Consider the following 25942-nt stretch of genomic DNA (forward strand, 5'->3'; position numbering starts at 1 on the left):
AGCGCGACTTCGACCTGTCGTTCTCAGCCACTTCCTCTGTTCGCTGATTGGATACTCAGAAGTCTGTTCGGAAAAATCTCACTAATACGCCCCACCACCAGACTGACTACTGAAGGGAAAATGAAATTTGGGCGGAAGTAGGTAGGCGGGCGGAGCCAGGCTAACCTGGCTGGGGTTTATAAGCAAATTCATATCACTAATGCTTTTTGTCACCTGGTAGCTGCTCAGTCAACACAGTCATTGAGCAGCTTTAGAAAACCAGGTTTAGGAGGTCATTTAAATGTCCCCAGTAATTTTTGGTCGCATAACTAAAGTGCTAGTTAGTCGCTCTGGTCAAAATATAACACAGCTGGAATGTGTACTGTGCACAGTATCTGATCTTGGAAGCAACAGGGTATATACATAAAACACAGAGGGCAAGTTCAGGCACCATAAAAGTGTTCAACAACGGGACTAACAGTCAGAGGTAAAAGTCTACAAAAAGGAGTACAACCCTTCTTCCCCCTTCTCCTCGAAATTTCACAGTGTCAGTGTAATTCAGCACAAAGAGTTGTGCTATGCCACACATCCAGGAGAAGTGATCCTCTTGTCGAGGACACACTGGTGTTATCCCAGTCTGTGACTAATCTGATTGCACCGTCATCAGCCAGACAGTGTGTTTGTTCAATTCTAATTTGAAAGCCATTTCACATGGGTGTTATGCTTTATTGTATCCCTCTCTCCACAGTGAGCCCTGTGCCCAAACAACAGCAATGAGTCTGGGGGGGGGGGGTGTTTCGCGAGAGTCTGATCCTATCACGCTCCCACTTGTCGTCGGTGTAAAGAGGATTAAGCTCAGATTTGTCACGTCGCGGTGGGAATAATCGGTGCAGAGATAATCTCTGATCCACCTAATTTGCTGTCACAGAGAAAATAATTGGATGAAGTGTGATTGGGCGTCAAAGACCTGATGTCCTCTCATCGATCGGGGAAAACAACTCTGCCAGGTGAGCTCTGCTGTTTGGGGGCGACACGGTCAGAGCTCCATTATCTGATCCTTGGTTGGTTCAGACTTGGGTTCTCCAGGTTGTCCACGTAGCGTCTCCAGTGACACCTTAAGGTCGCTAGGCTCTGATAAGCTATCAACAACTATCGTTATCATCAATTGACTTGACTTTGACTCGCTCTCATCAGTCACTTGTGTGACCTCGGGAGCACATCAACCAGAGAACAGTGCGTGTGGAGTGATTAAACAGACAGTTGTCAAACTAGAGTTATCACTCATGGACTCGTGCTAGATTTAATCTCAGTGGTCATAGCAGATCATGATCACAGTTAATACAATCATGCTCGGCATGGTTTTTATAAATCTAATTTAGGTGTATTTCGGAGCTGCTGTATGCTTCTTCATACTAGGATAGATAGTAATATTAGAGCAGTAGGTGTGCTGGTTGTGTTCTCAAGTGTGTATGTTATGCTCCTTATAACACATGCATATGCAAACTAACTCAGAAGGGCAATTTCCACAAAAATAAATGATTAGTGTTTAACATTCCAGGTGGTGCAAAACAGCACACATGTCTCCAGACCCTACGCGTTTTGAAAGCAAATTGGATATGACATAAAATGAAACTGTGATATCTAATCCTTAACCAATTGACTGACTGAGAAGCATCGTCGTGCTTACTAAAACAGTTCCACCGCAGTGTAGGTGAATTTTTTGTCCCTAATTTTTTTAATTCAGCGGTAGGTTTCCTATTTACATAAAGTATCAGAATGAGAGCCTTAGGTCTTTGCTCTTAAAACATTTAATTTGACTCAGGAGGGAGCTTTAAGCAGTTTCTACATCCATTGTGAGCCTCCTGTACTTAGGGAAATTATAATCTATTCATGACAGCAGCCAATATCCAATAGATAAGTTTCACAATACAATGTATTGTGTAATATAATAAGTAAAACTGAATTAAGGTGAGGGGACATATGAAGATTCCCAGTGAGAAGTGATTTGTTAATATGCATGTCAGATGGTCTTTTGATATCTAGGTTTAAATTGAGTGCAATCTTGTTTTGACATTTGGGACACCTTGGCTGTTTCAAGATGGTGTTTATGTTTTGGTTTCGCATTAATCCAATCCAATCATGTATAATAGTAAATGGTGCACAGCAATTCCACCCATTATATTAAATTCCGAAAAATGTCATTTGGAATACTGTTGGAAATAAGAACAGATTTTCCCACTGTTGTCAGTTGAACGAGATGAATTGAAACTGCAGCTCCAGTTTTTTTATTTTAAGTCTCAAAGATCAGAATATGTCATGTGAGGGCAGAAGAAACAAATCAATATAAGGTTTTTAGTTGTTGGTGGAGCGGCAACATGAAGAGCAGCATTGGCCGGCAGACTTATGACCTTACAGTATAATGTCACTACAACAAGGGCAACTTTAGGGATCTCTGCTGTCTTCACAAAATGTACCACAACGCACGAAAATAAAAATCACATATAACTGATAATGATTTTTTTTTAAATATAGATTAAATCAAAGTATCCATTACATGTAATGTGAACAGACAGTGATTTTTTTTCACTATCATATTGCAGTTTTCCTGTTTTGTTGCTCAATATTTTAGCATTATGATGTGCAGAAGAGATAAAGGGAGAGGGGGAGGCAGAGATGACAAGCAGATAGACAGGAAATAAAGGCTAACACAGAGTCATCCCTTTGCTCACTAGAATTGCCCTTAAAACAGCTCATATCTCTCACTATTTACATGTCTTTCTCCCGAACTTCTGTCCTCCGTGATTCATCTTGTATCACTCATTTTTATTGACCTCTTACATATGTTGTTCACACTGAATTGGACTGCCTGTTTCTCCTCTGGTGAATCTTGAATGGATGGGGCAGATACTGGCAATTAGTAAGTAGTCAAATATGTGTAAACCTTAAAATGCCCCAACAAATGGACATAGGCGGAGGCTGACTGCGTATTTTTCTAGGAAGTGATATCTCAGACACCTCTGGCTTGACTTAGGTGAAATGTTAACGCGTGGCAAATGTTGGTTCTGTGCAATGGCATTTAAAAAAATTACCCACTTTCCAGATTAGAGGTCTGCAACTAAAGGTCAAAATGTCAGTCTTTAAAAAGCCACAAATGTCACAAAACCTTGTTATAGCTTAGTCCTGATTAGCCTAAAGCGTGCCCCTATCGACATGTTTATTTGTTCCAGATTTGTCCATTTTCAGGACTGAATCATGAGGCTGTAGACTGAGTCAAAGGCCCTCATACACAACATGACTATTTGTCATTTAGCCCCTCAAACTACGTCTGTCCGCTGTCCCTGTGACTTAATGTGTGCCCGGCCTGTTTGTAGACCTGAACTGATTCACTGCAACTGATGTGAACTAATGTAACATGCTTCACCAATAAAAAATTCAAGCTGTATATCTTAAACACATTCAATCTGAATCACAACATTTTTAAAGAAAATTAAGTACAAATGCATGTTCTGTTAATTATAGAGCAGTTGTTTGCTCTATAATCCGTTTGTAGAAACTTACAACAAATTAAATATGAGATCTCTGCATGTGTTTCATGCCTTTATAAAGACAATATTACTTCTCCATATAGATAAGAAATAAGTGAGTATACGTGTAGGTGTAAAAAGGAAGGAGCAAAGCAGAGCCAAACAAATAAAAAGATAAAATTAATAAATCAAAGAACTAAACATTGAGCATGCTACAAGCTAACAAAAGGTCAAAAGGTTAACATAGCAGCGTGTAACCATCCCTGTGACATACATCACTAATCTCAACCCGAGGCATTATGGTTTGATTTATGATCTGGTGGGCTATGATCCGTTCACTTAAATGTTTCAGTCTGATCATCATCAACATCATCCGTCATGATGCTCATAATACAATGATGTGTGTTATGATTTACAATCATTACAAGATCATCATCGCCACATCATTATTTTACAGCAGATGCGGCCAGAGACAGCGTGGCCTCATCTGTCAGCTGTGGACACAGTGTGAGACTTCATTTATATAATTTTAAAATCATTTGTTCAATTATAATCATCAAGGGATTTTAAACAGCATTTTCTGCTCATGAATTACTTTTTTTTTCACTTGATTTCCAAAGGAATAAATTACAATGGCACATCCCAAATGTTACTGTTTTAAGGTTTAAAAAAATAAAAAAATAATTAATGTCAAGAATAACTCAACACTCTAAATATTTGACTCCTGAACTGCTGGACGTTCCATTAGGTTCATTAACTAGCTAGTCTATGACTGTATCCGTCTGTTTGTTAGTACTGGGCAGCAACAGTGCATGGAGTTTGTTGAAGGAAGCAACTGAAGGGAGAGAGATGAGATTGAAATGTGGTATATACTGTATGTGCCTTAAAACCAAAAATAGTTTGATAAAAGAGGCTGAAAAGCTCAATAGAGATGTTAAGTTTGTGATAATTCTTGTTTTGCGGTTTGCTTCTTGCTTCATTTGATTAATTTTTAAAATACCTTAAAATGTTGATTAGTGCAGGCTAGGTCAGGTTAGGTCTGGTAAGGGGGCAGTATTTCATGAACCAAAAGAGAAAATTTGATATTTGTGTTCAATGTGCTTGCAACATTTAGACATAGAAGCCCAGTGCATTATTTATTTACATGTATAATGTTAACTCATTTTCAGCAATGCCACTAACATCTTCGGTCATGATTATAAAATGTCATTATCAGTTTGATGATTTATGGCTGCTTATAATATCATCAGCATCGTCCTCATCACAACGTACACTGCATGACTGAGCCCGTGATTGGTAGCTGTGTGTAAATATGTTTGAGTAAGTGTCTGCGTTTTTGAGTGTGTTAACGAGGTCATGTGACTCTGAAGGCAGCTTTTTCAGTTAACCAACCTCTGCTCATGTGTTGGTTCCCTTCACTGTACCCCCTAACATGCACACACACACACACACACACACACACACACACACACACACACACACACACACACACACACACACACACACACACACACACACACACACACACACACACACACACACACACACACACACACACACACACACACACACACACACACACACACACACACACACAGACAAGCATCCCCCTCCACCCACTGAATCTTCTGTGCCCTGCATGATTTGTTTTATGATGTTTTTCACTGATGAGGGCGAGTTTTCTTGGAAAGTTTGTGTGTGTGTGTGTGTGTGTGTGTGTTTATGTGTTGTGCTTGTTTACCAGAACACATTATGAGACAAGAACTAACAAGGCATTCATCCTGTTTAGTTTTGTTTTCCGATCACGGCCGCTCCATAATTCCCATTTTCACCGGCAGACTGTGATTCTGATCAGCAGTTTCCCTGATAAAGCGACAGTGCTGACTGCTTTACGTGTTTATGAATTGCTAATGGCGCCATTTATCATGCCGCGTGTCGCGATTTACCATATTGAAAGTCATGGTTAACTGTTTTACATTTAGAAGGTGAAAATGTAAGCACCATCGATTGTATCATCCGTCATTTTAATTTATGAGAGATTAATGCTCTCCAACACTCATCGGGAGTTCCAGCTATTGGCTGAATAATTGCCACTCTTACCACTTTAGGCTGTCTTATTTTGCTATTAGAGCATTTTGTGGAAAATATGTAAGTCTATAACTCGGGGTCAAGAAAAGTCAGATGTTTATTACGGTCACTCTATGAACTTTCTGAACTCCAAAAAAAATTCAAACTTAAGCAAACAAAGCAAAAAAAAAAAGAAAGTTAGATCCAGTTCATGGTGCTCTCCTCAAGAAATCATTGCGACTGTTTTCAATCATTGATACCACGAGCTGAGGCTTGATGGCTGAGACCGACTGCTGCTTCACTGGAGGCCTGAGTGCTGCAAAGTGAAAATGTTCCAGCACCAAAATGAATAATTCCTCATCAACACAGTCCACAGATTCTCCCTACTCTGTAAAAGTTTAAGTCAGGCAGCAGAGCCCAAATAAAACATGCATGTCAGGGAAGGTTCACATTAGGCTTTGAATTAATGTTTAACACATTTTTAACATGTCATGTTCAGGCTCAAATTTTCAAGGAGGATTTTATTCAGCAAAACTACTAAAACATTTGTAATTTAAAAAAATAAATAAAAGTAACACATCATTCTCTCCAACTTTTGACTTGTATCATAATTTACTATCATATTTGAATTTTGATGTCTAGCTCTTCACTTTCCAAATGTCTTTAAATCTGTATGCAAGCATCACATGATCTTGCTACATGCTCCAATGCTAAACATTTACTACGTTGTACTAGTCAAGATCCATAAGTAAATGTTCACCATGAAAGAGATTGTGTAAAACGTTTCACCTATAGTTAACTTTTAGATGATAAGAGGAAGCAACTAAGTTTACTTTGTAAACTTAACCTTACCCAAGTGTTCTAATATAATTTTAACACAGCTAATCTCATTAGTTCTGAGCCTTAAACAGACACTGTGAAAAGGATAGGAGGTTCTTCCTGTGTTAAGTTCGTCAGAAAGCTCATTGTGACGATGTAGTCCAATGAAATGGGTCAGTTCAGCAGCGTATTTATAGCCCGGATCACACTGCTACCCATGCTCTTTCTCCAGGCACAGCGTGAAATGATGCAATCAGATACAAAGTGCAATACAAGTGGCTGCTAATGCAGTTCCACTGTAAGACCACGGGTCAGTTAAGTCCTCGCTCAGACGGAAGTTACTGTCAGTTCACTTTCAATCTAACTCAAGCAGTAAAGAATTCAGTTTCCAACCCCAAGTCTTGTCTCTTTAAAATGTTCATGCAGCTTCTAACACACAAACTAAAAGCAACATCAATAAGTGATAATTGCACAGTTTCACCTGAAGGAGAGAAGAAGTCACTGTGTAAAAGGGCCTTGTCAGGTAGCCGTAACAGTGGAACAAAACATACAACTTTTGAAGTTGGTGCTAAAATCCCTTACATAAATAATCTGAAGGCTATGAACTACAGTATATATAAACAGTTTAGATATTTCCAAACCAAGTGGGACAAATTTGAGGGGATGTTGGCATGATGAGAAAGTATCAGTGTGTCTTATACTTATTGTACTTGTGTTTTACACATTGAGTTTGGGGAGATGTCGGCATCCCAAAGCCAATATTTGCTGATGTTTTTGTGAAATAAGGACAGTTTTGATTGTCGGCACATTTGTATGCTCCTCACCTCTTTTAATGACTAGTTCATTCGGGTTAAGTTTTTGAGTTAAGGGTTTAGGTTGGGTTTAGGTTTAAGATGGGGAATGCCCTCTTTAGTGCAAACATATCTATGTGTGTGCGACAGTAAGAGAGCAGTTATTTTAAACCGAAAAAATTATGATGAACGCAGTCATTCTTGAATTCCATGACTCCCAGAAATATGAGTCGAATGAATGAATACCAAACTGACACTTGACATTCACTATGAAACAAGTCAGATAATATATTTTACAACTGTGTTATATCGTTTTCAATGACGATTCTCGTGGTAACCATGGGGCCAGTTGGTCATCAATATTTTTTTTTCAGTACCCTACACAGAACGTTGGGACATTTTGATTCATCCATCATCGGTTTTCCCTCGTGTGTGTCCACGTGTGTATGCGTGTGAAGTGTTTGACCGTTAGCTCTGGAGTCATTGTATGTCTGTGGGCTGAAGGCCGTACTGGGGATTTGACTTTACGCACAGAGCATCTAATGAGCATGATGGACTTAATAAGGCAAAGAAGTCAACTGTGCAAATACTAAAGCCTTATTGTAAAATCAATGTGGCACCAAGCAAGATGCAGAGCTGGTTAAGTGAATAAGAGCATTAGTTTGAATAACCACTTTAAGAACACAAGTGTGCTTGTAATAACCACTAATGCACTAAAGTCCAGTGAGAATAGACTGCAAAATTTACTTTTAATTATTCACTTTTCAATTCAATTAGATTACATTTATTGAAATTAAAGGTGTAGGCAAGGATTCTGGAAAACAGTTGTTGTCAAAATCACTTTTTTCAATCTCAGAGAATATATCTTTACAATCCACTACCTGTCCGTACTGTGTGCGCTACCAATGCTTAATAAGGGGTCCCATGAAATAGTGTAATTATTTCCCTCTTGTGTTGAGGAGGGACATTAAAAAGGAAGGGATCAGTGTTAGGATTTGGGGGAAAAGGCAGCTTGCTTTGATAAGATGTGTATGGTTGAAAGAAACAGACTGCAATGAAATGCAATGTAATTTTATTGGTTGGATAATTAAAGGTGGAGTCAGCAAATCTGGAGAATGGTTGCTGTCAAAATTCACGTTTGTCAGAATTAGTGAATATCTCCTAACAATCCGCTTCCTGTCAATATTGTATGTGCGCTGAAAAAAATCTGGTGTTAATACACAGCCTAGGCTCGGTTAACTGCTATATAAAAAAGGGTATATAAACAGAGGAGGCCCACATTAGCTAGCAACATGCCCGTTTACAGGGCCTAGGCTGTTTATTAACACTGGATTTTTTTCAGTGCACACACAGTATGGAAAGTTAGCGGATTGGTTGGAGATATTTACTGATTTTGACAACAAATGTTTTTGACAACAAGTATTCCCCAGAAGCGCTGACTCCACCTTTAACACATAGTTTAAATGATATGTCTATTGTACGGCTACTGTGACCTTTAACCCCTGGTCCTTTTTTCTCTTAGGTGCTTGTGTCACTGCCAGGCTACTGTTGCAGTGTACCCTTAGATGTGATACATGGATTTATCATGACTAAAATCCAAATTCATCTTTCTGCCTGTCAAAAGTTCTCTTTTTTCTTTACAATCCTGTTGCAGCATTGCACACATCTCTCTCTCATTGCATCTTTCTCTAACCACATTAACCTTTCTGTCTTCCAGCTTGGCAGCATCGAAAGAAGCTGCGGCGAGGAAAGCTATCACCCCGATGCCGCCCTCCGAGTTTCTGGACAAGCTCATGGGCAAAGTTTCGGGTTACGACGCCAGAATTCGACCAAATTTTAAAGGTAGGAGCTGACACCAAGACTCCGTCGGATAAGACGGGAATGTTGCCAAACAATGTCCTGAAAAAAAACCTGGTAATGTGTCGTATTTGCATTTCACTACCTTCTCTAAATGCATTTGTCATTGTTTAACCAAGGGTATCAACAAGAAAGGTTGGTATTCCTTTGTGTTATCATTAGTAGAAGAGACGTTTACATATATAGTAGATGTCACTTAAATGATGTTGCTTTGTGTTTAAACATTTCACTGTTTTTGGTTGTTTCTCAATATGTCTCTTTCATTTGCTCTTTGCAGTGTTGTCCAAAGGTAATTCTGCACATTGCTCAAATTGTTAAAGACAAAATTAGGCTATTTAAGGTGTTAGGCCCCGGAACCCCATTTTGCTTTTACAAAACCCTGTTCCTGCACCTTTAAGCTTGTTTAGGATCCCTAGTTGTTATGGTACTAGTTGGCTACATTCCTTGGTATCCACACTGTATCCCGAGTGCTTGTTTTGGTGGATAAGGTAATGTGCCTCTCTCCCTCAAGCGTGCTGCTAAATATGATTTCATGATGATGATGATAATGTAATAAGTAACCTCTTCCTGACCTCTCCCTAAAGACACATGTCAGAGGTTTCTATATTAAACGTTCTCATATTAGGAACAGGAGTAACCCTGCATAATTATTTGTACGAAAAATACAAGTAGTTTGCCTCAAATTATTCTTACATTTTTGAAACGGACATTAATTTCAGTCCACAGTCCCAGAAACAGAACTAGAATTGGCCTGAGTTACACCATGTGGGTTGAAACACGATTTAAAATAACTGATTGTTGGCACAGAATGTTACACTTGAGCCTTGTTGCATGTTAAAACACTGACCTACCTTAGTTTCCAGAATGGATGTAAGTAATTCATATTGCTGTATATCTTGTGCATAAGGAAATGTGTGTATTATGTGTACAATATATCAGTGCCCTTGTGAAATTCCACCTTCTTGTATCTATTATTCAGATAGCTCTATTCTTTACGTATCCAAATTATTAATATTATTAATTAATGATAACTTATGGGAGGTTATACTGTCATGGCACTGAGACCCTTTGCTTCTCCTTTGACACTTTGCAATCTGGAGTTTCAATTTATAAATAGAGCATTGGATCAATCGGTAGGAAGATGTATTTCCCCTCCAAGTTTCATTAAAATCCGAGCAGTGGTATCTGTAAGATAATATAAAGTTAAAACTAATAATTTCAGTTGTAACAAATAAAAGGAAGAGCCTCTCTTCATCTGTGACAGCAAATTTAACTGGTGAGATAAATTGGTCTCCTCATATATTGTACACTGAACACACAAGAATACAAAGACTGCTAGAATGTGCAGCAGTGAACCTTGCTTATGTTTATGAATGCTGCCATGGAGCTTATTTTTTTTTCTTTTGCTGAGCCCATAATGGCATAACCCATTATACGGTGGTCTTTCTAAGTGGGATATTTCAGGCATAGAATTGGGAGGGGTGGAGGAGTTCTACCGTGACTAAGTGTGTATTATTAAACTGGCCGCAGCTGCAAAACAGCTGAAGCTTCTCGTTCTTCCTGACCTGCCAAGAATTTGGGTGTTTTGTGAAGGCTCATCGTGAGTCAAATTCAATTTTTTTATTTTCTTATTTCTATTTCTCCTCAGCTCCGGTTGGCAACAATCCAGTGTGATTTACTGCCATTAGTTCTGCATTGACCTTTACAAATCATGATTCATGCAGGCAAAGTGACAGTTATTTGAATTCATTGCGTTTATGTTTCTTCCCGTTTTACTGTGCTGTAATTTAAAAAGTGAAATGCAGATGAAAGAAAAGAAAAAAAAAGAAAACTTCAACAGTTTTTAAATAGATAATATAAATTAATGTTGTTGAACAGGTTTTTGTTTTGGCTTAAAGTGTAACAAATCCTACGTGACAAAGTATATACTACAGAAGATATGCACATAGTGTATGTAATCTCCTAAACTAATTGTGTTAGGGGCTATTGTTAGCAGACAGGACCCGATGTGGATTTCCAGTCATGGCTGTCAGTTCGACAGAGTGGCATAGCATCAGCTTTCAGACATGCTCATTCATGCGGTCTCTCTTTTTTGTGTGTGTCCCCTACCAGCTATCTACGCCACATTAGTCACTTTCATGAAATAAACAGCTTGACTGTATTGCTTCTTTATGAACTCTGGGGCAAGAGATACCAAAAAGTGTTGTTGCACAGAATGAGAGGGAGTCAGTGAGGAGAAATGGAGGACACCCCGGGAAGGGTTCTTAAATTTGGCTTAGCCCACTTTGGGGTATTGGATGAGTGAAAATGGAATACAATGTTAGGACTGTTGACTGTTCAGAAATGTCCAAAAATGGTTTTGAACTTTGGCATTCTGGAAATCATTCTGGAATGCAATCAAGGGAGCGGTTCATAAAGACAGTTTGATGTCTTGTTTGTTTGAAAGATTGACACATCAGAAATAATTGTAACCTATAGCCTTATACGCCTTGTAATTACATTAGCTTCCTCAGAAACAAACTAGCTAATGATCTATCAAACATTGGCTAAAGAAAACGGTTATACTGTCTACTTAACGTCTTTCAAACCAATTCAGCTTGTTGACCACGGCCAACCGAGAGCTGCGATCTAGCAAAGTTGTAGAATAGTCTAATCAGTATTCATGGATGTCATGAACTATAGGCCTACACAGTGAAAAGGTGTGCCGTAAGACAATTCCATGTGTTCTTTGGGATTTTGAAACCATCAGGTCTATTGTGTTAGACTGAACAATAGGTTTTTAATACAGGTGTGCCTTGAGATTTTGGCTTGCTATTCGTCGTGACTTGCCCAAACCAAGTTTGCAAATCATTGGAGTAAATGCTCAAAACTCTCTATTTCATCACTTGGTAGATAACATGGGATATTGTGATTGAGCTCAATAACAGACTCCCTAACCAGTAAGTGTTGCAGCTAGTTAGTTTACTAGCAAGTTATTAGCTTGATAGTAAGCTTGAGTAGCCCATGCGCCACTATTCTGAATTTACAAGAAGGAACAATAATGTGTCTGTCGACTGCACTGCGGGAGTCAGAACAAATCATGTGATAGCAAAATGCTTTCATGAACCCCAAACACCACCTACCATCACTTCTTAATGCGGAAAAAGGTGAATGCCATGTCGGCCAGAACACAGAATACAGAATGTTGGGATGTTGATACCTATTAATGGTACTGGAATGTCGCCCATTGCATCATGGTACAGGGTAGCTAGTTTTGCCAAATGCAAGATGATTGCTCTTGTCTCCCGCCTTCACATTTCACACACAAAGACCTCATCAACTCAGCACCAGCGATGCTAATTTTACCATGCAGCAACAGTGGATGGAGGGCTGGAAGGGAGACAGGGGAGGGAAGAGGAGGGAAGAGATTGCCGGAAGCTACAAATGTGCCGACATGAGAGGAAATTACACTGATCATGACCAGGGGTCCACTGTGTGGGCAAAAAGCTTCCGATTGGTTTAGCAGGTTTTTCCATCAGAGAGAGTGGAGAGCAAATACTCCTGACACAATCAGGACAAGCCATTTATAATCCATGAGTTCATCCGTTCTTTTGTTCATTTTCATCTCCTGCTTTCTTCCATCCTCGATTCATTGACTCATTCATGTTTCCATACTTTTTCTTGATTCCTTCCTTCCTTTCTTTCTTTCAGTACGTCACGTACCCTTTTCACATCCCTCCTACCATTCTTCCTACAAATCCTCTCTCCATCAATCTTCTCTCCATAATTTTCCAACTTATTCTTTAACTTCCATTCTTCTTTATGTGCTCTTCCCTTCAATGTAATCTACTTGGTCATTACTTCTACAAATATTTAGTTTCTACTTCTGCCTTTTTCTTTCCATTTTCATTTGCCAAAAATATCTATTATTGTATTCCTGGCATTCTTCCATCATTACTTCCTATGTTTTTTTGTCTTGTCTTATCTTTAACCATCCATTTTCCTCTCGAGCAAAAAAAGACAAAACATCATTGCAGTCATTGACCCTATTAGTCCCCCCTTCAAATCGTCGGGCCTTCTCCGTATCCAAGCCGTATATACCGACCCCACTGATTCTTGTGAGAAATTGGATTCCTTTTGACCCATATGACCGGCTGTGAAAGCAGCAGTTGAGCTCACAGAGCAGGAAGAGGCTTTACAGTTCCTCCATAGTGAGGATGAAGTAGAATGGCTTCACTAGGCCTTTCTGATCTACTAGCCCCCAGTAATTAATGGCCACATGGTGCTCTAAAGATAAATGTGTGTATCCGCATGTGAGAGAGATAGGGACTAAGAGAGAGAACCAGCGAGGGAAAGGTACGTTTCTGTGTGTATCTGTTTGCACGCACCGTGAGGGTGTTTGTGTGATTCCTCTTGTGTCTGAGTGTGTGTACACACTTGATGAATGGCACAGACTGCAGCTGCGACTCCCCTCTCCCTCTCCGCCATAACCTTGTCCTTCCTCATCACTCAAGCCGAGCAGCAACACGGACGACGACCGGGAACAGTCTTCTGGTTTTAAGCTCAACCAGAATGGGCTGCTAGGGAGCCTGCTATCTATTGCCTTCATTTCGACCTGGAAGACAGTGCCTGGAAAGATTCTTAATGCATCAACACTCTTAAAGTGCAACATGGCTGTGTGTAGGTCTACAGTGCGTTTAAATCCTCAGCTCTCGTGAACAGTCACTGTAGTTGCCTTAGCCCCGGATTCGAGACAATATTTTTATTTCACGCCTCTCCTGCGGTTGGTTTGGCAAAGCTCCCTCTTTCTCTCTGTTCCTAAATCCTAGTGATGATCAGTGTAACAAAAAAAAGAGAAAAGAAAACTCTGTTGAGAATACACGACGTTGTCACCTTGCCACTGAGCTAAAGACGCCCTCGTTTGCCCAAACCAGTGGACACAAGTGAATATACAGTATAAAGTACGGCAGCATATTTACATGTTTGGCTTCCTCCTTTCTCCTCTCTGTCTCCACAGCTGGAGTAATTGTTCCTACACAATGCTACACTACTCTAGTCTATACTAAACTTGAGTTGTACTTTATCCTCCATGTTCCTCTCTGCATCTCCTTTTCTCCTTACCGGGCCTGAACGTGCCGAGCTGGGACTGTAGTTATTAGCTGTTGGAGCCTGACGTTCATTTGGCGTTATCAGCACTTGTTTAATGGGTACTTAATGGGATTAATGGGCATAGGGTAATGAGCGTAGGAGGGGGGAATGGTTGTGGGGGAAATAAAGGATGGGTCAGGGAGGGGGAGAGTAAGAAAGAGAGTGATGTAAAGGAAGGGAGGTAAGGTAGCATTGCAAATGGCTAGCCGACTTGGAAGGATTTTGCTTAGGACAAGCATCTGTAGAGAACTGTATATGGCAAAAGTGCAATCCAGGGTCTCACGCTGCAAACAGAATATGTTTCCTCTAGCTTAGTAGCAGAATATTGATGCTAACACAGTTCCCAGTGGGCTTCAGTATTGCTCAGTTATGTATAACACTTGCAGCAGAGAAGGAATAAGCAGCTCTGAGATACAAACTGTATTATACTCACACAGCCTCTTATTTTTTATTTTTCCGAAGAGCTACTTTACACAAGGTTGCAAATGCAGACATTCGCTGGAGTAAAGGGACATCGTTGCCCCGAGGAAGGTCTGGTGGATATTTTAGTATTCTAGGTAATGGCCCTATCGTTTCCAAGCCAGGAAATTTGGATGAGGGACTATTGAACGGAGCGAGGAATTTTTAATGTCGTCGCAGAGGTGACTCTCCCTTGAGTTATGACAAAAATATTGATCACTCTTCAACGTGTAGCGGGAGGAGGCGGAGCGGAAAGGGCAGTGAAGAGAGGAATATTGAATAGGGGAATGGCAAAAGGCAGTCAAATGTGCCAGGGCACTCAAGACGGACTGAAAGAGAGACTAATTGAAGGGTTGGGGAGAGGAGCAAGCCAATGAAAAGAAGCAGAGATGTTTGCATCAATTGTGCATCCAAAAGCAGTTCTGTATATGGTTGTGACCTAAAAGAAAAACAATCCAACTGATAATTAGAACAATGTCAAATGAGCCGTGTCGTCAAAATGAATGAGCTCCATATCTCTTCAGTCACACAGGTTGCTGTATGTGCGTCGCATCATTCTTGTTTCTTCTTGTTTCTAAAGATAGTGTAAACCGTGGAATCCCTTCGGGACAACGAGAAAGCTAATCTGGGACATGTAAGAGCAGTTGACGGCTATTACTCATCTTCCGTCCTCTGCAGTCCACTGGTCCATGGCTAATAAGTTCATAAGGAGGGGAATACGCCTGTATAAAGGGCCATTTAGTCCACCCATGGAATCTTGTCTCAAATCTGAAAGTTTTTGCCCACCATATCAATCTGAAAGGCCTGAAGGAGATGTTGAGGCATAACTTTACCAATGTGAAACAATACAAGTCTTTACATGGAACACATGTCTAATCGTCCACTGACGCACGCATCCTGAGTGTACTCCAAGGGAGGGAAACACATTTGGGGAAAATCCCTGTATTCATTTAACGGTAAAATACCTTTGTTATTACCACACAAAGGCAGAGATATTTTGTTTGGCTTTTACACCTCCCCTGTAAAGCCAGAAGAATCGATTTTGCACAGCACTAGTAATTAGCTCGCATTATGAGATCTCCGCTGCCAGCAAAGCCCAAAAACCAAAGCTGCTGTGGTTTTAATGCCAGGATCAGGTGCTCAGATGTTCGACAGGCTGCCTGGCCGCAAGGCTAAGCTCGGGCTTAGCCCTGACACAGAGAGATTGCCTTGTGCCGAGGAGGGAGGAAAAATTGCCTTTCATGGATTCAGGCAGATTATAGAGTTTAAGTCACCTGTCTACAACAGTTCATGGTCACAACGAATACTTTTCATCTATCTTCTGAGACATTTCCCTTTTTTTCCACGCTGACAATGACAGATTACAATAACGCTCACAGACTTCAACCCGGCGTATCACAATCCCTCCTAAAGGCAGTTGTCAAGAACAGCAGGCTTGGCTCAGTTTACTCAGTTCAATGTGGTTTTGGAGGCTATAGGACATCGATCAACAAATCTGGACTATGCAAGGGGCAAAGCACTTCCCTATGGTGTCAGGATATTTTTTCTGTTCATAGTTAACTCGCTGTAAAATAATGAAACTGTTCATTTTGATGAAAATCGAAGTCTCTCTGGTTACATTTCTGACTTCCATTGGGAAATAATTGCTATGAAATATATTTGCTGTCAAACACATCTGATGTGATCATTATTTGTTTCAAAAACCATTAAATATTTGAAGGTCAAAATAAGCTGTACACTGGTTGACCTTTACATAAGGATATTGGCGGACTCTAGAATGGATTTTAAATTCAGAACCTATGAGTTGCTTGGGTAGGCCTACGTATAGTAGCAATGTGTGACTATTTTCCACAACCAGAAAAGTCGGAAGGTAAAATGTTGTGGGGTTGGTTGGGGAACTCCTTATCAAAGGACAGTACAACCTCCTTTTGATTCTTGTACGTGCTTGGTCTGTGGAAAAGTAATGGTACGGTCAGCAGTGGAAACTCAATCTGGATCTAGGGTTAAGTTCTGACGAAACCGAACTGTACTGCTTAGTGGAAACGAGCCTTTGGTGAAGTGTACAGTGCCTTGCCATTGTGAAAGAATTAATCTTTTGACCATGAATTTCCACTCCTCGACATAAGGAGGGCTGCATACAGTATTTCCATCATAAATCAATCACAAGTTATGTGGTCCATTTGGAATAGTTTGAAGATATACATTTTTTTGGGATGAATACAACCTTTTGTCATTCCGATGGGCTTCATTTAAGCTAAATTACTTCACATGAACTGCACCCATTTGAAGAAAGAAGTACAATTTATTTTCAAATGTCAGATCATTTATTCAGCTCCATTTCTGTATCCAGAGTCATTTTCATATTATTTAACCTTTATTTATATTCGAGAGATCATTGAGGGGTGACCCTCATTTCCAATGACGTTGAGTCAAATCGTGAGGGACAAATAATCAATTTTGAGAACTTTCTTACTATATAATGTACTTTTTGTTTGAAAGTTAGACAAGTCATTCTGGAATATGCAACTCACCACCAACCTGTTGCCCAAAGCACAAAAAAAAGTGCAATTTCCTCAAAGGCCCTATGAGGCAATAATCTAAACGAAGCCAGTTTGACATGTAGTCTTTGCATTCTCCGTGCCCTGTTCCTCCTCCTCTTTCTCTATGGCCTTTTGCATCTCCCATAGTGCATTTTGCTAGTCTTACTTAAGCTCCTCTTGACAGAACTGCATTGCAACCCTCTTCCTCCTCTCCATCTCAGTGCATCGCCTCTCCTCTCCTGCCCGCTACAGTATGGCAGTAGATTGTTCCACTACAGACTTGTGCATCCCTCCTTCCTGCTATTGCCTTCACAGTATGTTGCCCCCCCCCTTTCTCCCTGCCCCTCCTAAGTCTCCCCACTGCCATACACTCACCCCCGCTGAGTGTTGGCAGCAGTGTGACACCTTAGATAATTGAGCCTTGCTGTCTTGTTTGCTCCTTGATAGAAAAAAAGCGATTGTTTTCCTTGACGAGGACAAACAACGTGTAGATACTAACGTGTTGTTAGAATATGCTGTGTTTAATTCTGATCTTTTTTTGTATTAGAACCCAAGGGCTCCAAAAATGAAGCTACTCACAAGAAAGGTACTTTCCTCATCTTTTTTTCCCTTTATAATTTTCTGTCTTCTTTTCTTCCCTGAGCGTGGTTTTGTGTTTGTCAATCACTCATGCGATGATGAGGCATTTTCCCAATGTTGAGAAGACTGATATTAGGGAAAGGCCTTCTTGTTTTAAAAATGTAGAGATTGTTATGCATTGTTGTAGGTTGTGTAGATCAGAATGTTTAAAAACTAATTTTGTCTAGAAATCACATCTGGTTACAGCAACAATTTAACAAAAGAGTATTTGTCTAACATCAGCAAAAATTAAATAATTAATGTATTATGTTAACACAGCATTTTTCTCCCTTAATAATGCCACACATAATTGTTATTTTAGTGTCAAACTTTTTAACATGTGTCGGTTCCCTTACCATAAAAAAAGAGAATTCATATTGTTCTTCCTTGTGAAGGCAAATGTACACACACCACTCTTTAACTTGGCTTGTGTGTAACCTCAGCCAACAACCAAATGATTCTGCTCGTCAATGCATTTTCACAATTACTTTACACTTGATAATGGCTGCCATGTAAGTCAAACATATGGTAATGGGAAAAACTCCTGTACATGGCATAGTAGCTATAGCATGGGACAAGTCCTCTCATTGTCAAGATGAATAGAACCCCTAATGGGTGCCACATCATGGGTAAGTGTAACAACTGAAAAAAAGAACTGGTAGAACAAAAAAAAATATTGGCTTAAGTATACATACACTCAACAAAAATATAAACGCAACACTTTTGTTTTTGCTCCCATTTTTCATGAGATGGACTTAAAGATCTAACATTCATTCCAGATACACAATATTACCATTTCTCTCAAACATTGTTCACAAATCTGTCTAAATGTGTGATAGTGAGCACTTCTGCTTTGCTGAGATAATCCATCCCACCTCACAGGTGTGCCACATCAAGATGCTGATCTGACATCATGATTAGTGCACAGGTGTGCCTTAGACTGTCCACAATAAAAGGCCACCCTGAAATGTGCAGTATTGTCTCACAGCAAAATGCCACAGATGCTACAAGCATTGAGGGAGCGTGCAATTGACAGCAGGAATGTCAACCAGATCTGTTGCTCGTGCATTGAATGTTCATTTCTCCACCATAAGCCGTCTCCAAAGGCGTTTCAGAGAATATGGCAGTACATCCAACCGGCCTCACAACCGCAGACCACGTGTAACCACACCAGCCCAGGACCTCCACATCCAGCAGGTTCACCTCCAAGATCGTCTGAGACCAGCCACTGAGACAGCTGCTGAAACAATTGGTTTGCATAACCAAACAATTTCTGCACAAACTGTCAGAAACCGTCTCAGGGAAGCTCAACTGCATGCTCGTCGTCCTCATCGGGGTCTTGACCTGACTCCAGCTCGTCGCCGTAACAGACTTGAGTGGGCAAATGCTCACATTCGATGGCGTCTGGCACGTTGGAGAGGTGTTCTCTTCACGGATGAATCTCGGTTTACATTGTTCAGGGCAGATGGCAGACAGCGTGTGTGGCGTCGTGTGGGTGAGCGCTTTGCTGATGTCAATGTTGTGGATCGAGTGGCCCATGGTGGTGGTGGGGTTATGGTATGGGCAGGCATCTGTTATGGACGAAGAACACAGGTGCATTTTATTGATGGCATTTTGAATGCACAGAGATACCGTGATGAGATCCTGAGGCCCATTGTTGTGCCATACATCCATGAACATCACCTCACGTTTCAGCAAGATAATGCACGGCCCCATGTTGCAAGGATCTGTACACAATTGACCGGCGTATACGACAGCGTGCACCACTTCCCACTAATATCCAGCAACTTTGCACAGCCATTGAAGAGGAGTGGACCAACATTCCACAGGCCACAATTGACAATCTGATAAACTCTATGCGAAGAAGATGTGTTGCACTGCATGAGGCAAATGGTGGTCACACCAGATACTGACTGGTTCTGAGTCCCCAGACCCCCAATAAAGCAAAAAAATTCACATTTCAGAGTGACCTTTTATTGTGGACAGTCTAAGGCACACCTGTGCACTAATCATGATGTCAGATCAGCATCTTGATGTGGCACACCTGTGAGGTGGGATGGATTATCTCAGCAAAGCAGAAGTGCTCACTATCACACATTTAGACAGATTTGTGAACAATGCTTGAGAGAAATGGTAATATTGTAAAATAAAAACAAAAGTGTTGCGTTTATATTTTTGTTGAGTGTATACAGTATCTCACAAAAGTGAGTACACCCCTCACATTTCTTCAAATATTTAATTATATCTTTTCATGGGACAACACTGAAGAAATGACACTTTGATATAATGTAAAGTAGTCAGTGTACAGCTTGTATAACAGTGTAAATTTACTGTCGCCTCAAAATAACTCGACACACAGCCATTATTGTCTAAAGTGCTGGCAACAAAAGTGAGTACACCCCTAAGCGAAAATGTTCAAATTGGGCCCAAAGTGTCAATATTTTGTGTTGCAACCATTGTTTTCCAGCACTTCCTTAACCCTCTTGCACATGGAGATCACCAGAGCTTCACAGGTTGCCACTGGAATCCTCTTCCACCCATTCATGACAGCATCACAAAGCTGTTGGATATTAGAGACCTTGCGCTCCTCCATCTCCCATTTTAAGAAGCCCCAAAGATGCTCAATAGGGTTTGGGTTTGGAGACATGTTTGGCCAGTCCATCACCTTTACCCTCAGCTTCTGTAGCAAGGCAGTGGTTGTCTTGGAGGTGTGTTTGGGGTCGTTATCATATTGCAGTACTGCCCTGCGGCCCAGTTCCCGAAAGGAGGGGATCATGCTCTGCTTCAGTATGTCACAGTACATGTTAGCATTCAATGAACTGTAGTTCCCCAGTGCTGGCAGCACTCATTTAGCCCCAGACCATGACACTCCAACCACCATGCTTGACTCTAGGCAAGACACACTTTTCTTTGTACTCCTCACCTGGTTGCCACCCCATACACTTAACACCATCTGAACCAAATAAGTGTATCTTTGTCTCATCAGACCACAGGACATGGTTACAGTCATCCATGTCCGTAGTCTGCTTGTCTTCAGCAAACTTTTTGTGGGGTTTATTTTGCATCATCTTTAGAATAGGCTTCCTTCTGGGACAACAGCCATGCAGACCAGTATGATGCAGTGTGTAGCGTATGGTCTGAGCACTGACAGGCTGACCCCCCACCCCTTCAAGACCTGCAGCAATGCTGGCAGCACTCATACGTCTATTTTCCAAAGCCAACCTCTGGATATGACGCTGAGCATGTGCACTCAACCTTCGTAAACTGGGACGCAGGGAAGTATTGCAACATGATAACGACCCCAAACACACCTCCAGGACGACCACTGCCTTGCTAAAGAAGCTCAGGGTAAAGGTTATGGACTGGCCAAGCATGTCTCTAGACCTAAACCCTATCGAGCATCTTTGGGGCATCCTCAAACGGAAGGTGGAGGAGTGCAAGGTCTCTAATATCCACCAGCTCCGTGATGCTGTCATGAATGGGTGTAAGAGGATTCCAGTGGCAACCTGTGAAGCTCTGGTGAACTCCATGCCCAAGAGGGTTAAGGCAGTGCTGGAAAATAATGGTTGCAACACAAAATATTGACACTTTGGGCCCAATTTGGACATTTTCACTTAGGGGTGTACTCACTTTTGTTGCCTGCAGTTTAAACATTAATGGCTCTGTGTCGAGTTATTTTGAGGGGACAGTAAATTTACACTGTTATACAAGCTGTACACTGACTACTTTACATTGTATCAAAGTGTCATTTCTTCAGTGTTGTCCCATGGAAAGATATAATGAAATAGTTGAAGAAATGTGAGGGGTGTACTCACTTTTGTGAGATACTGTATATACAGCTACCTAAGATAGACTGACAGTGTCAATGTTATACACGCTGTTATACAGCCGTATAATACCCATTACGTTTTTATTTTTGTTTAGTAAAGATAGTGCTATGATACATAGTCAATTTTCTGCTATGCAAACACACTGTAAAAAAGTTAAAAAAAAACTGTAGTGTGTTGTAAAATGTCTATAGTCAGTTAAAATGTTTACTTTAAATTGCACTTTCAACAATAGTGCTCTGTTGAGTGTAAGGAAACAAGCTGAAGGAGGAACAGAAGTTTATCATAGTGTCTGCAAGCATGCTCAGATCTGGTCACATATGGGAGTATCTTAGGCCCATGTTTTCATATATATCTTAGTATAGTATAGTGTATAATGGGATTGTATGGCATTGTAAAGGGTAGTACAGTATTGTAGAAGATGTGGTAGGCATTAGTGTAGTTGGACAGTTTGTACAGAATATGAAATAGACCTGTATTCTATATTCTATAACAGTACACAACTGTATATTGTAACACTTTACAATAAGGGTACATTAATTAACTGTTAGTTAACTGCTAAGTTAATGCTATTCACTGTTAGTTAACACTTAGCTCATTCCATTAAACTGTCCATGCTTAATTAATTATTGGTTACGCTTTAACTAAGCTTAGTTAACTAATGCTTAGTTAAGCATCAACTACCTATAGTATACTAACTATAGTATAATATATAATTGTGTGGTATAGTGAACAGTGCAGAATAGTATAGTTATATACAATACAGTATACTTGACTATTGTTTAATATGATAGAGAAAATAATAGTACAGCATACCTATAGTGATATAATGTACAGTATTGTATACTAAAGTACTGTGTTACATTTGGCTAAACTTTATTATAGTGCAATCAGACAAAAATCCATTATAGTATGGTAATGATTAAAAATACAGTTCAGCATAGCTGTATCACACTTTTCTCTCCATCCGTTCTGTGTTGATTCCGGTTGAAACATCTCTTTAAGCTAATTTGTCTCGTTAGCTTAACATGCTAAGGCCCTCTAAACAGTGGCTCCTGTCAGTCGCGACTAATGTGTCTGTGGCCCCAATTTACATGCACAGAGAGGAAGCCAATGAAGAATCCCCTCATACGCAGTACACATACACACAGATACACACTGAGATACATCCTGCAATTAGTGCTGCAGGACTTTGCAGATAATTACAACTGGTGATGGAGCAAACAGCAGAGGTGATGCACTGGGCAATCTTTTTTGGCAATGCAGTCAGGCATAGGTAACACAAGTGAAGAAAGCTTATTTCAATGTTTACTGGCCACAGACTATTCCTCAGTGATTATAGCAAACAAATGCTGAGAAAACATTGGACGTACCAATGGTCAGAAAGATGACTTGGGCCGTGTCGTCTTAAAAAGATAAAAACAAAAACAAATAAACGTCTCCATCCGCATTATTGTTGATTTGATCCTTTTTTGTGTGGGATTACTCTGGGGTGTGTAATGCTATTGAGAGAGACTCTGTTGGTTTGCAGACTAAAGACCCCAATTCCCTCCTGAGCTAATTCTGTTGGCCAATACTGTCAGCTTCACAGGAGACAGCGTTTTATATTAGCAGGCAGCAGCCCGTCTGCCTCCAGGCTGCTGCCATGCATAACTTACCCACTGGCTTGGCAGAGGAAATACAAAAAAATAAAATAAAATAAACTGCAGAGCTAATAAGATTTTTTTTTTTTTTTCATTTGAATGCTCAAACAGTATGAGGAAAATTATGGTACCAGACATTCAGGGATGTGTTATAGAGGAAGAGAGTGTCCATCTTCATATCATGATACAATGTTTGTGATAGTGATTTGAGGCATTATGATTAGGAAATGCCAGCAAAAATACATGTTTCCAATAACTTCTTTGCTATATTTATAGGGATATGCCTTTGTATGCTTGTTATTGAACATTCTATTACGGCTAGTCTTTAAATGATCTCATTCCAGCATAACTAATGGTAAACCGATTAGCACGCACAGCAATACTTTACAGCCTAATCATTAAGGATGAGAATGTAAATGTTAAATTGGGATGCAGTGATGATATATGTCTGTATCAAGCCATTATGGGCAATGTTGCAAGTCAATTAACGGGACTTATCTTGCATGAGTTCAATGAAGTACCTTTTTTGGACTTGATATGTTGGATTGGAAACTATTTCAGTCTAATTACTTTATTCTTTAACAGTTTCCAGTTTTAAATTACTTTAATCAATCACAGTTAAGGGCTGGAATGATGGGTTACAGACATCTATCATTATCCAGTTACAATACTTTATAACTTATACCACAGTCTCCCCTCGAGGTCCATTTAAGGCTTGAACACTGCCTTTCAGGTGGGATTATTTTGTCAATAATTTCCCGCATAAAGAATAAATAGGTTAATTATTTCTACACAAGTTAAATCTGAAGGCCCCTCTTTTTAATTATTTTTCAACAAATGAACCCACCAAACTGAATATTGAACAAAGCAAATATCTTTCTTACTCCCATTATTTTACAAATCAGCTCAGCCGATTTGAGGTTACATGCAAACATACTCTGCATGCTAACAATGAGTATGCTAATCACACGACGCAATAAAAATAATGAAACAATGAGAAACTGACATTGAATCAGCTACCCCGATAATAAAAAAAGTTATTCGCTCTCAGTCGATACAAAGATGACCTCGAATACGGCTATCGAGTACAGAGCAAAACCACAGTAAAACACATTCTATTGTCATCAAACAACTCATCGTGGGGAGTTGGCATGCTGTAGATTAGAGATAATTGATTTGTTTTCCGATCATATCTCTCTCTTTGCACAGCAAGCACTAAAAGAGAGTATTTTATTTTCTTCCAGTGCTTCGACTTGACCTGCTTTAAGTATGCTCAGCAGGCCCCTCAAACTGTTTACATGCAATGATGGTTATTGATGTGCACACTTACTCTTTACGGTCACAAGTGGTAACGTATTCTTTTTTTTTTACTAGAAAGGGGCGCTCAGGCTCATAAACCTTAATCTGTAATCTGCAGAGCTAGTCAGCTTTAGACAATTTTGGTGGAAATGTCATTTTTTGGAAGAGGGGAGGGCAGCAGAGGCGACGTGAATGGAAAAAGATTAGGTTAATGTAGAGGGAGAGAAGAGAAGAAAGATATACACTCAAGAGGAAAGAAGGGGGGATGGGAATCTGCGAAAGGCAAATGCGAGGAAAGGACAGTCTATCAAAGTAAAAGGGTAACGCAGAAGAGGAAAAGAGAAATGAGAGAATAAATCTAATTATCTAGGGTTTCTGTAAAACAAACTCAATTAATGGGCCGTCGAGGGGGAGGGAAGGGCATCAGAGGAAAGATAGGGTACGGAAAACAACTGAATTAAGAGAGAATAATTTTATGAGAAAGGACAGTAAGAAAATAAGGTAAGACACCAATGAAATGTAAAGGTAAGAGAAACAATAAGAGCAAACGACAGGTCAAGTTTAATACAAAAAAAACACAAAAAAAAGAACATTAAAACAAAAATAAAGACCGGAGAGAAAAAGATGGAGACAAAACAATGACAATACAAATACAATAGATAATACAATTTCTTTAGAAACAACGAAAATGACGACAGAGGAAAGAATGAATGAACGAACCTATGTGGAGACATAATGCAGAGCACAAACTCGAATGGTGGAGAGAAGCCAGCACCGAGGATGGAGATTTAGGAGGAAGGGGAGAGGAAGGGGAGAGGAGAGGAGAGGAGAGGAGAGGAGAGGAGAGGAGAGGAGAGGAGAGGAGAGGAGAGGAGAGGAGAGGAGAGGAGAGGAGAGGAGAGGAGAGGAGAGATAGGAACACACATAGAAAAGGGGGGAGGGAAGATTTTTTCCTTTCAGTGTGTTCAGCAGAATCCAGTCAGTCAGCAGGTCAGGGGCCCCCGAGCCTCGCCATGGCCGCCATTGGCAGCAGCCGTTCTTCTATGATTAGAAGCTCAGCTCTGCTCCTTCTGTTGTGTGGTGTTCAGCACATATTACAGACTACTCACCTCCTCACACCGGCGCTTTATGCAGATTAATGTTAGGCCAAGGGATATTTGTCTGCTAACAGATTCTGGGCCCTCCTACTTCCCCCTCCATCGGTGGCGTGCAAGAGGCCAGAGAATGATGTCTGTCTCTCTGGATTTATGGTCATCCAAGTGCCCATAGTGTTCCATGGAGGGACGGCTTTGTAATACGATTGCTATAGTGCTTCAGAGAGGTGACACTTTAATGTGAATACTGCAGGTTGGATGCATATTGTGGTTATTTTACTGACTACATTTTTTTTTA

The 25942-nt window shown here is 40.3% G+C and overlaps 1 protein-coding gene across 1 annotated transcript in view; it reads left to right on the forward strand.

Annotated features, from left to right (window-relative positions):
* glra1 (glycine receptor, alpha 1) overlaps nt 1-25942 on the forward strand; it is a gene marked incomplete at both ends in the record, with an annotated part of 97950 nt that overhangs the window by 13169 nt on the left and 58839 nt on the right. The window contains 2 exons of the mRNA XM_080036073.1: nt 8898-9022; nt 17711-17749. Coding sequence (XP_079892199.1) covers nt 8898-9022; nt 17711-17749 — 164 coding nt within the window. The remainder of the gene's footprint in view (nt 1-8897; nt 9023-17710; nt 17750-25942) is intronic.

This window comes from Ammodytes marinus (assembly GCF_949987685.1).
Source record: "Ammodytes marinus genome assembly, chromosome: 10".
Taxonomy (NCBI): domain Eukaryota; kingdom Metazoa; phylum Chordata; class Actinopteri; order Uranoscopiformes; family Ammodytidae; genus Ammodytes; species Ammodytes marinus.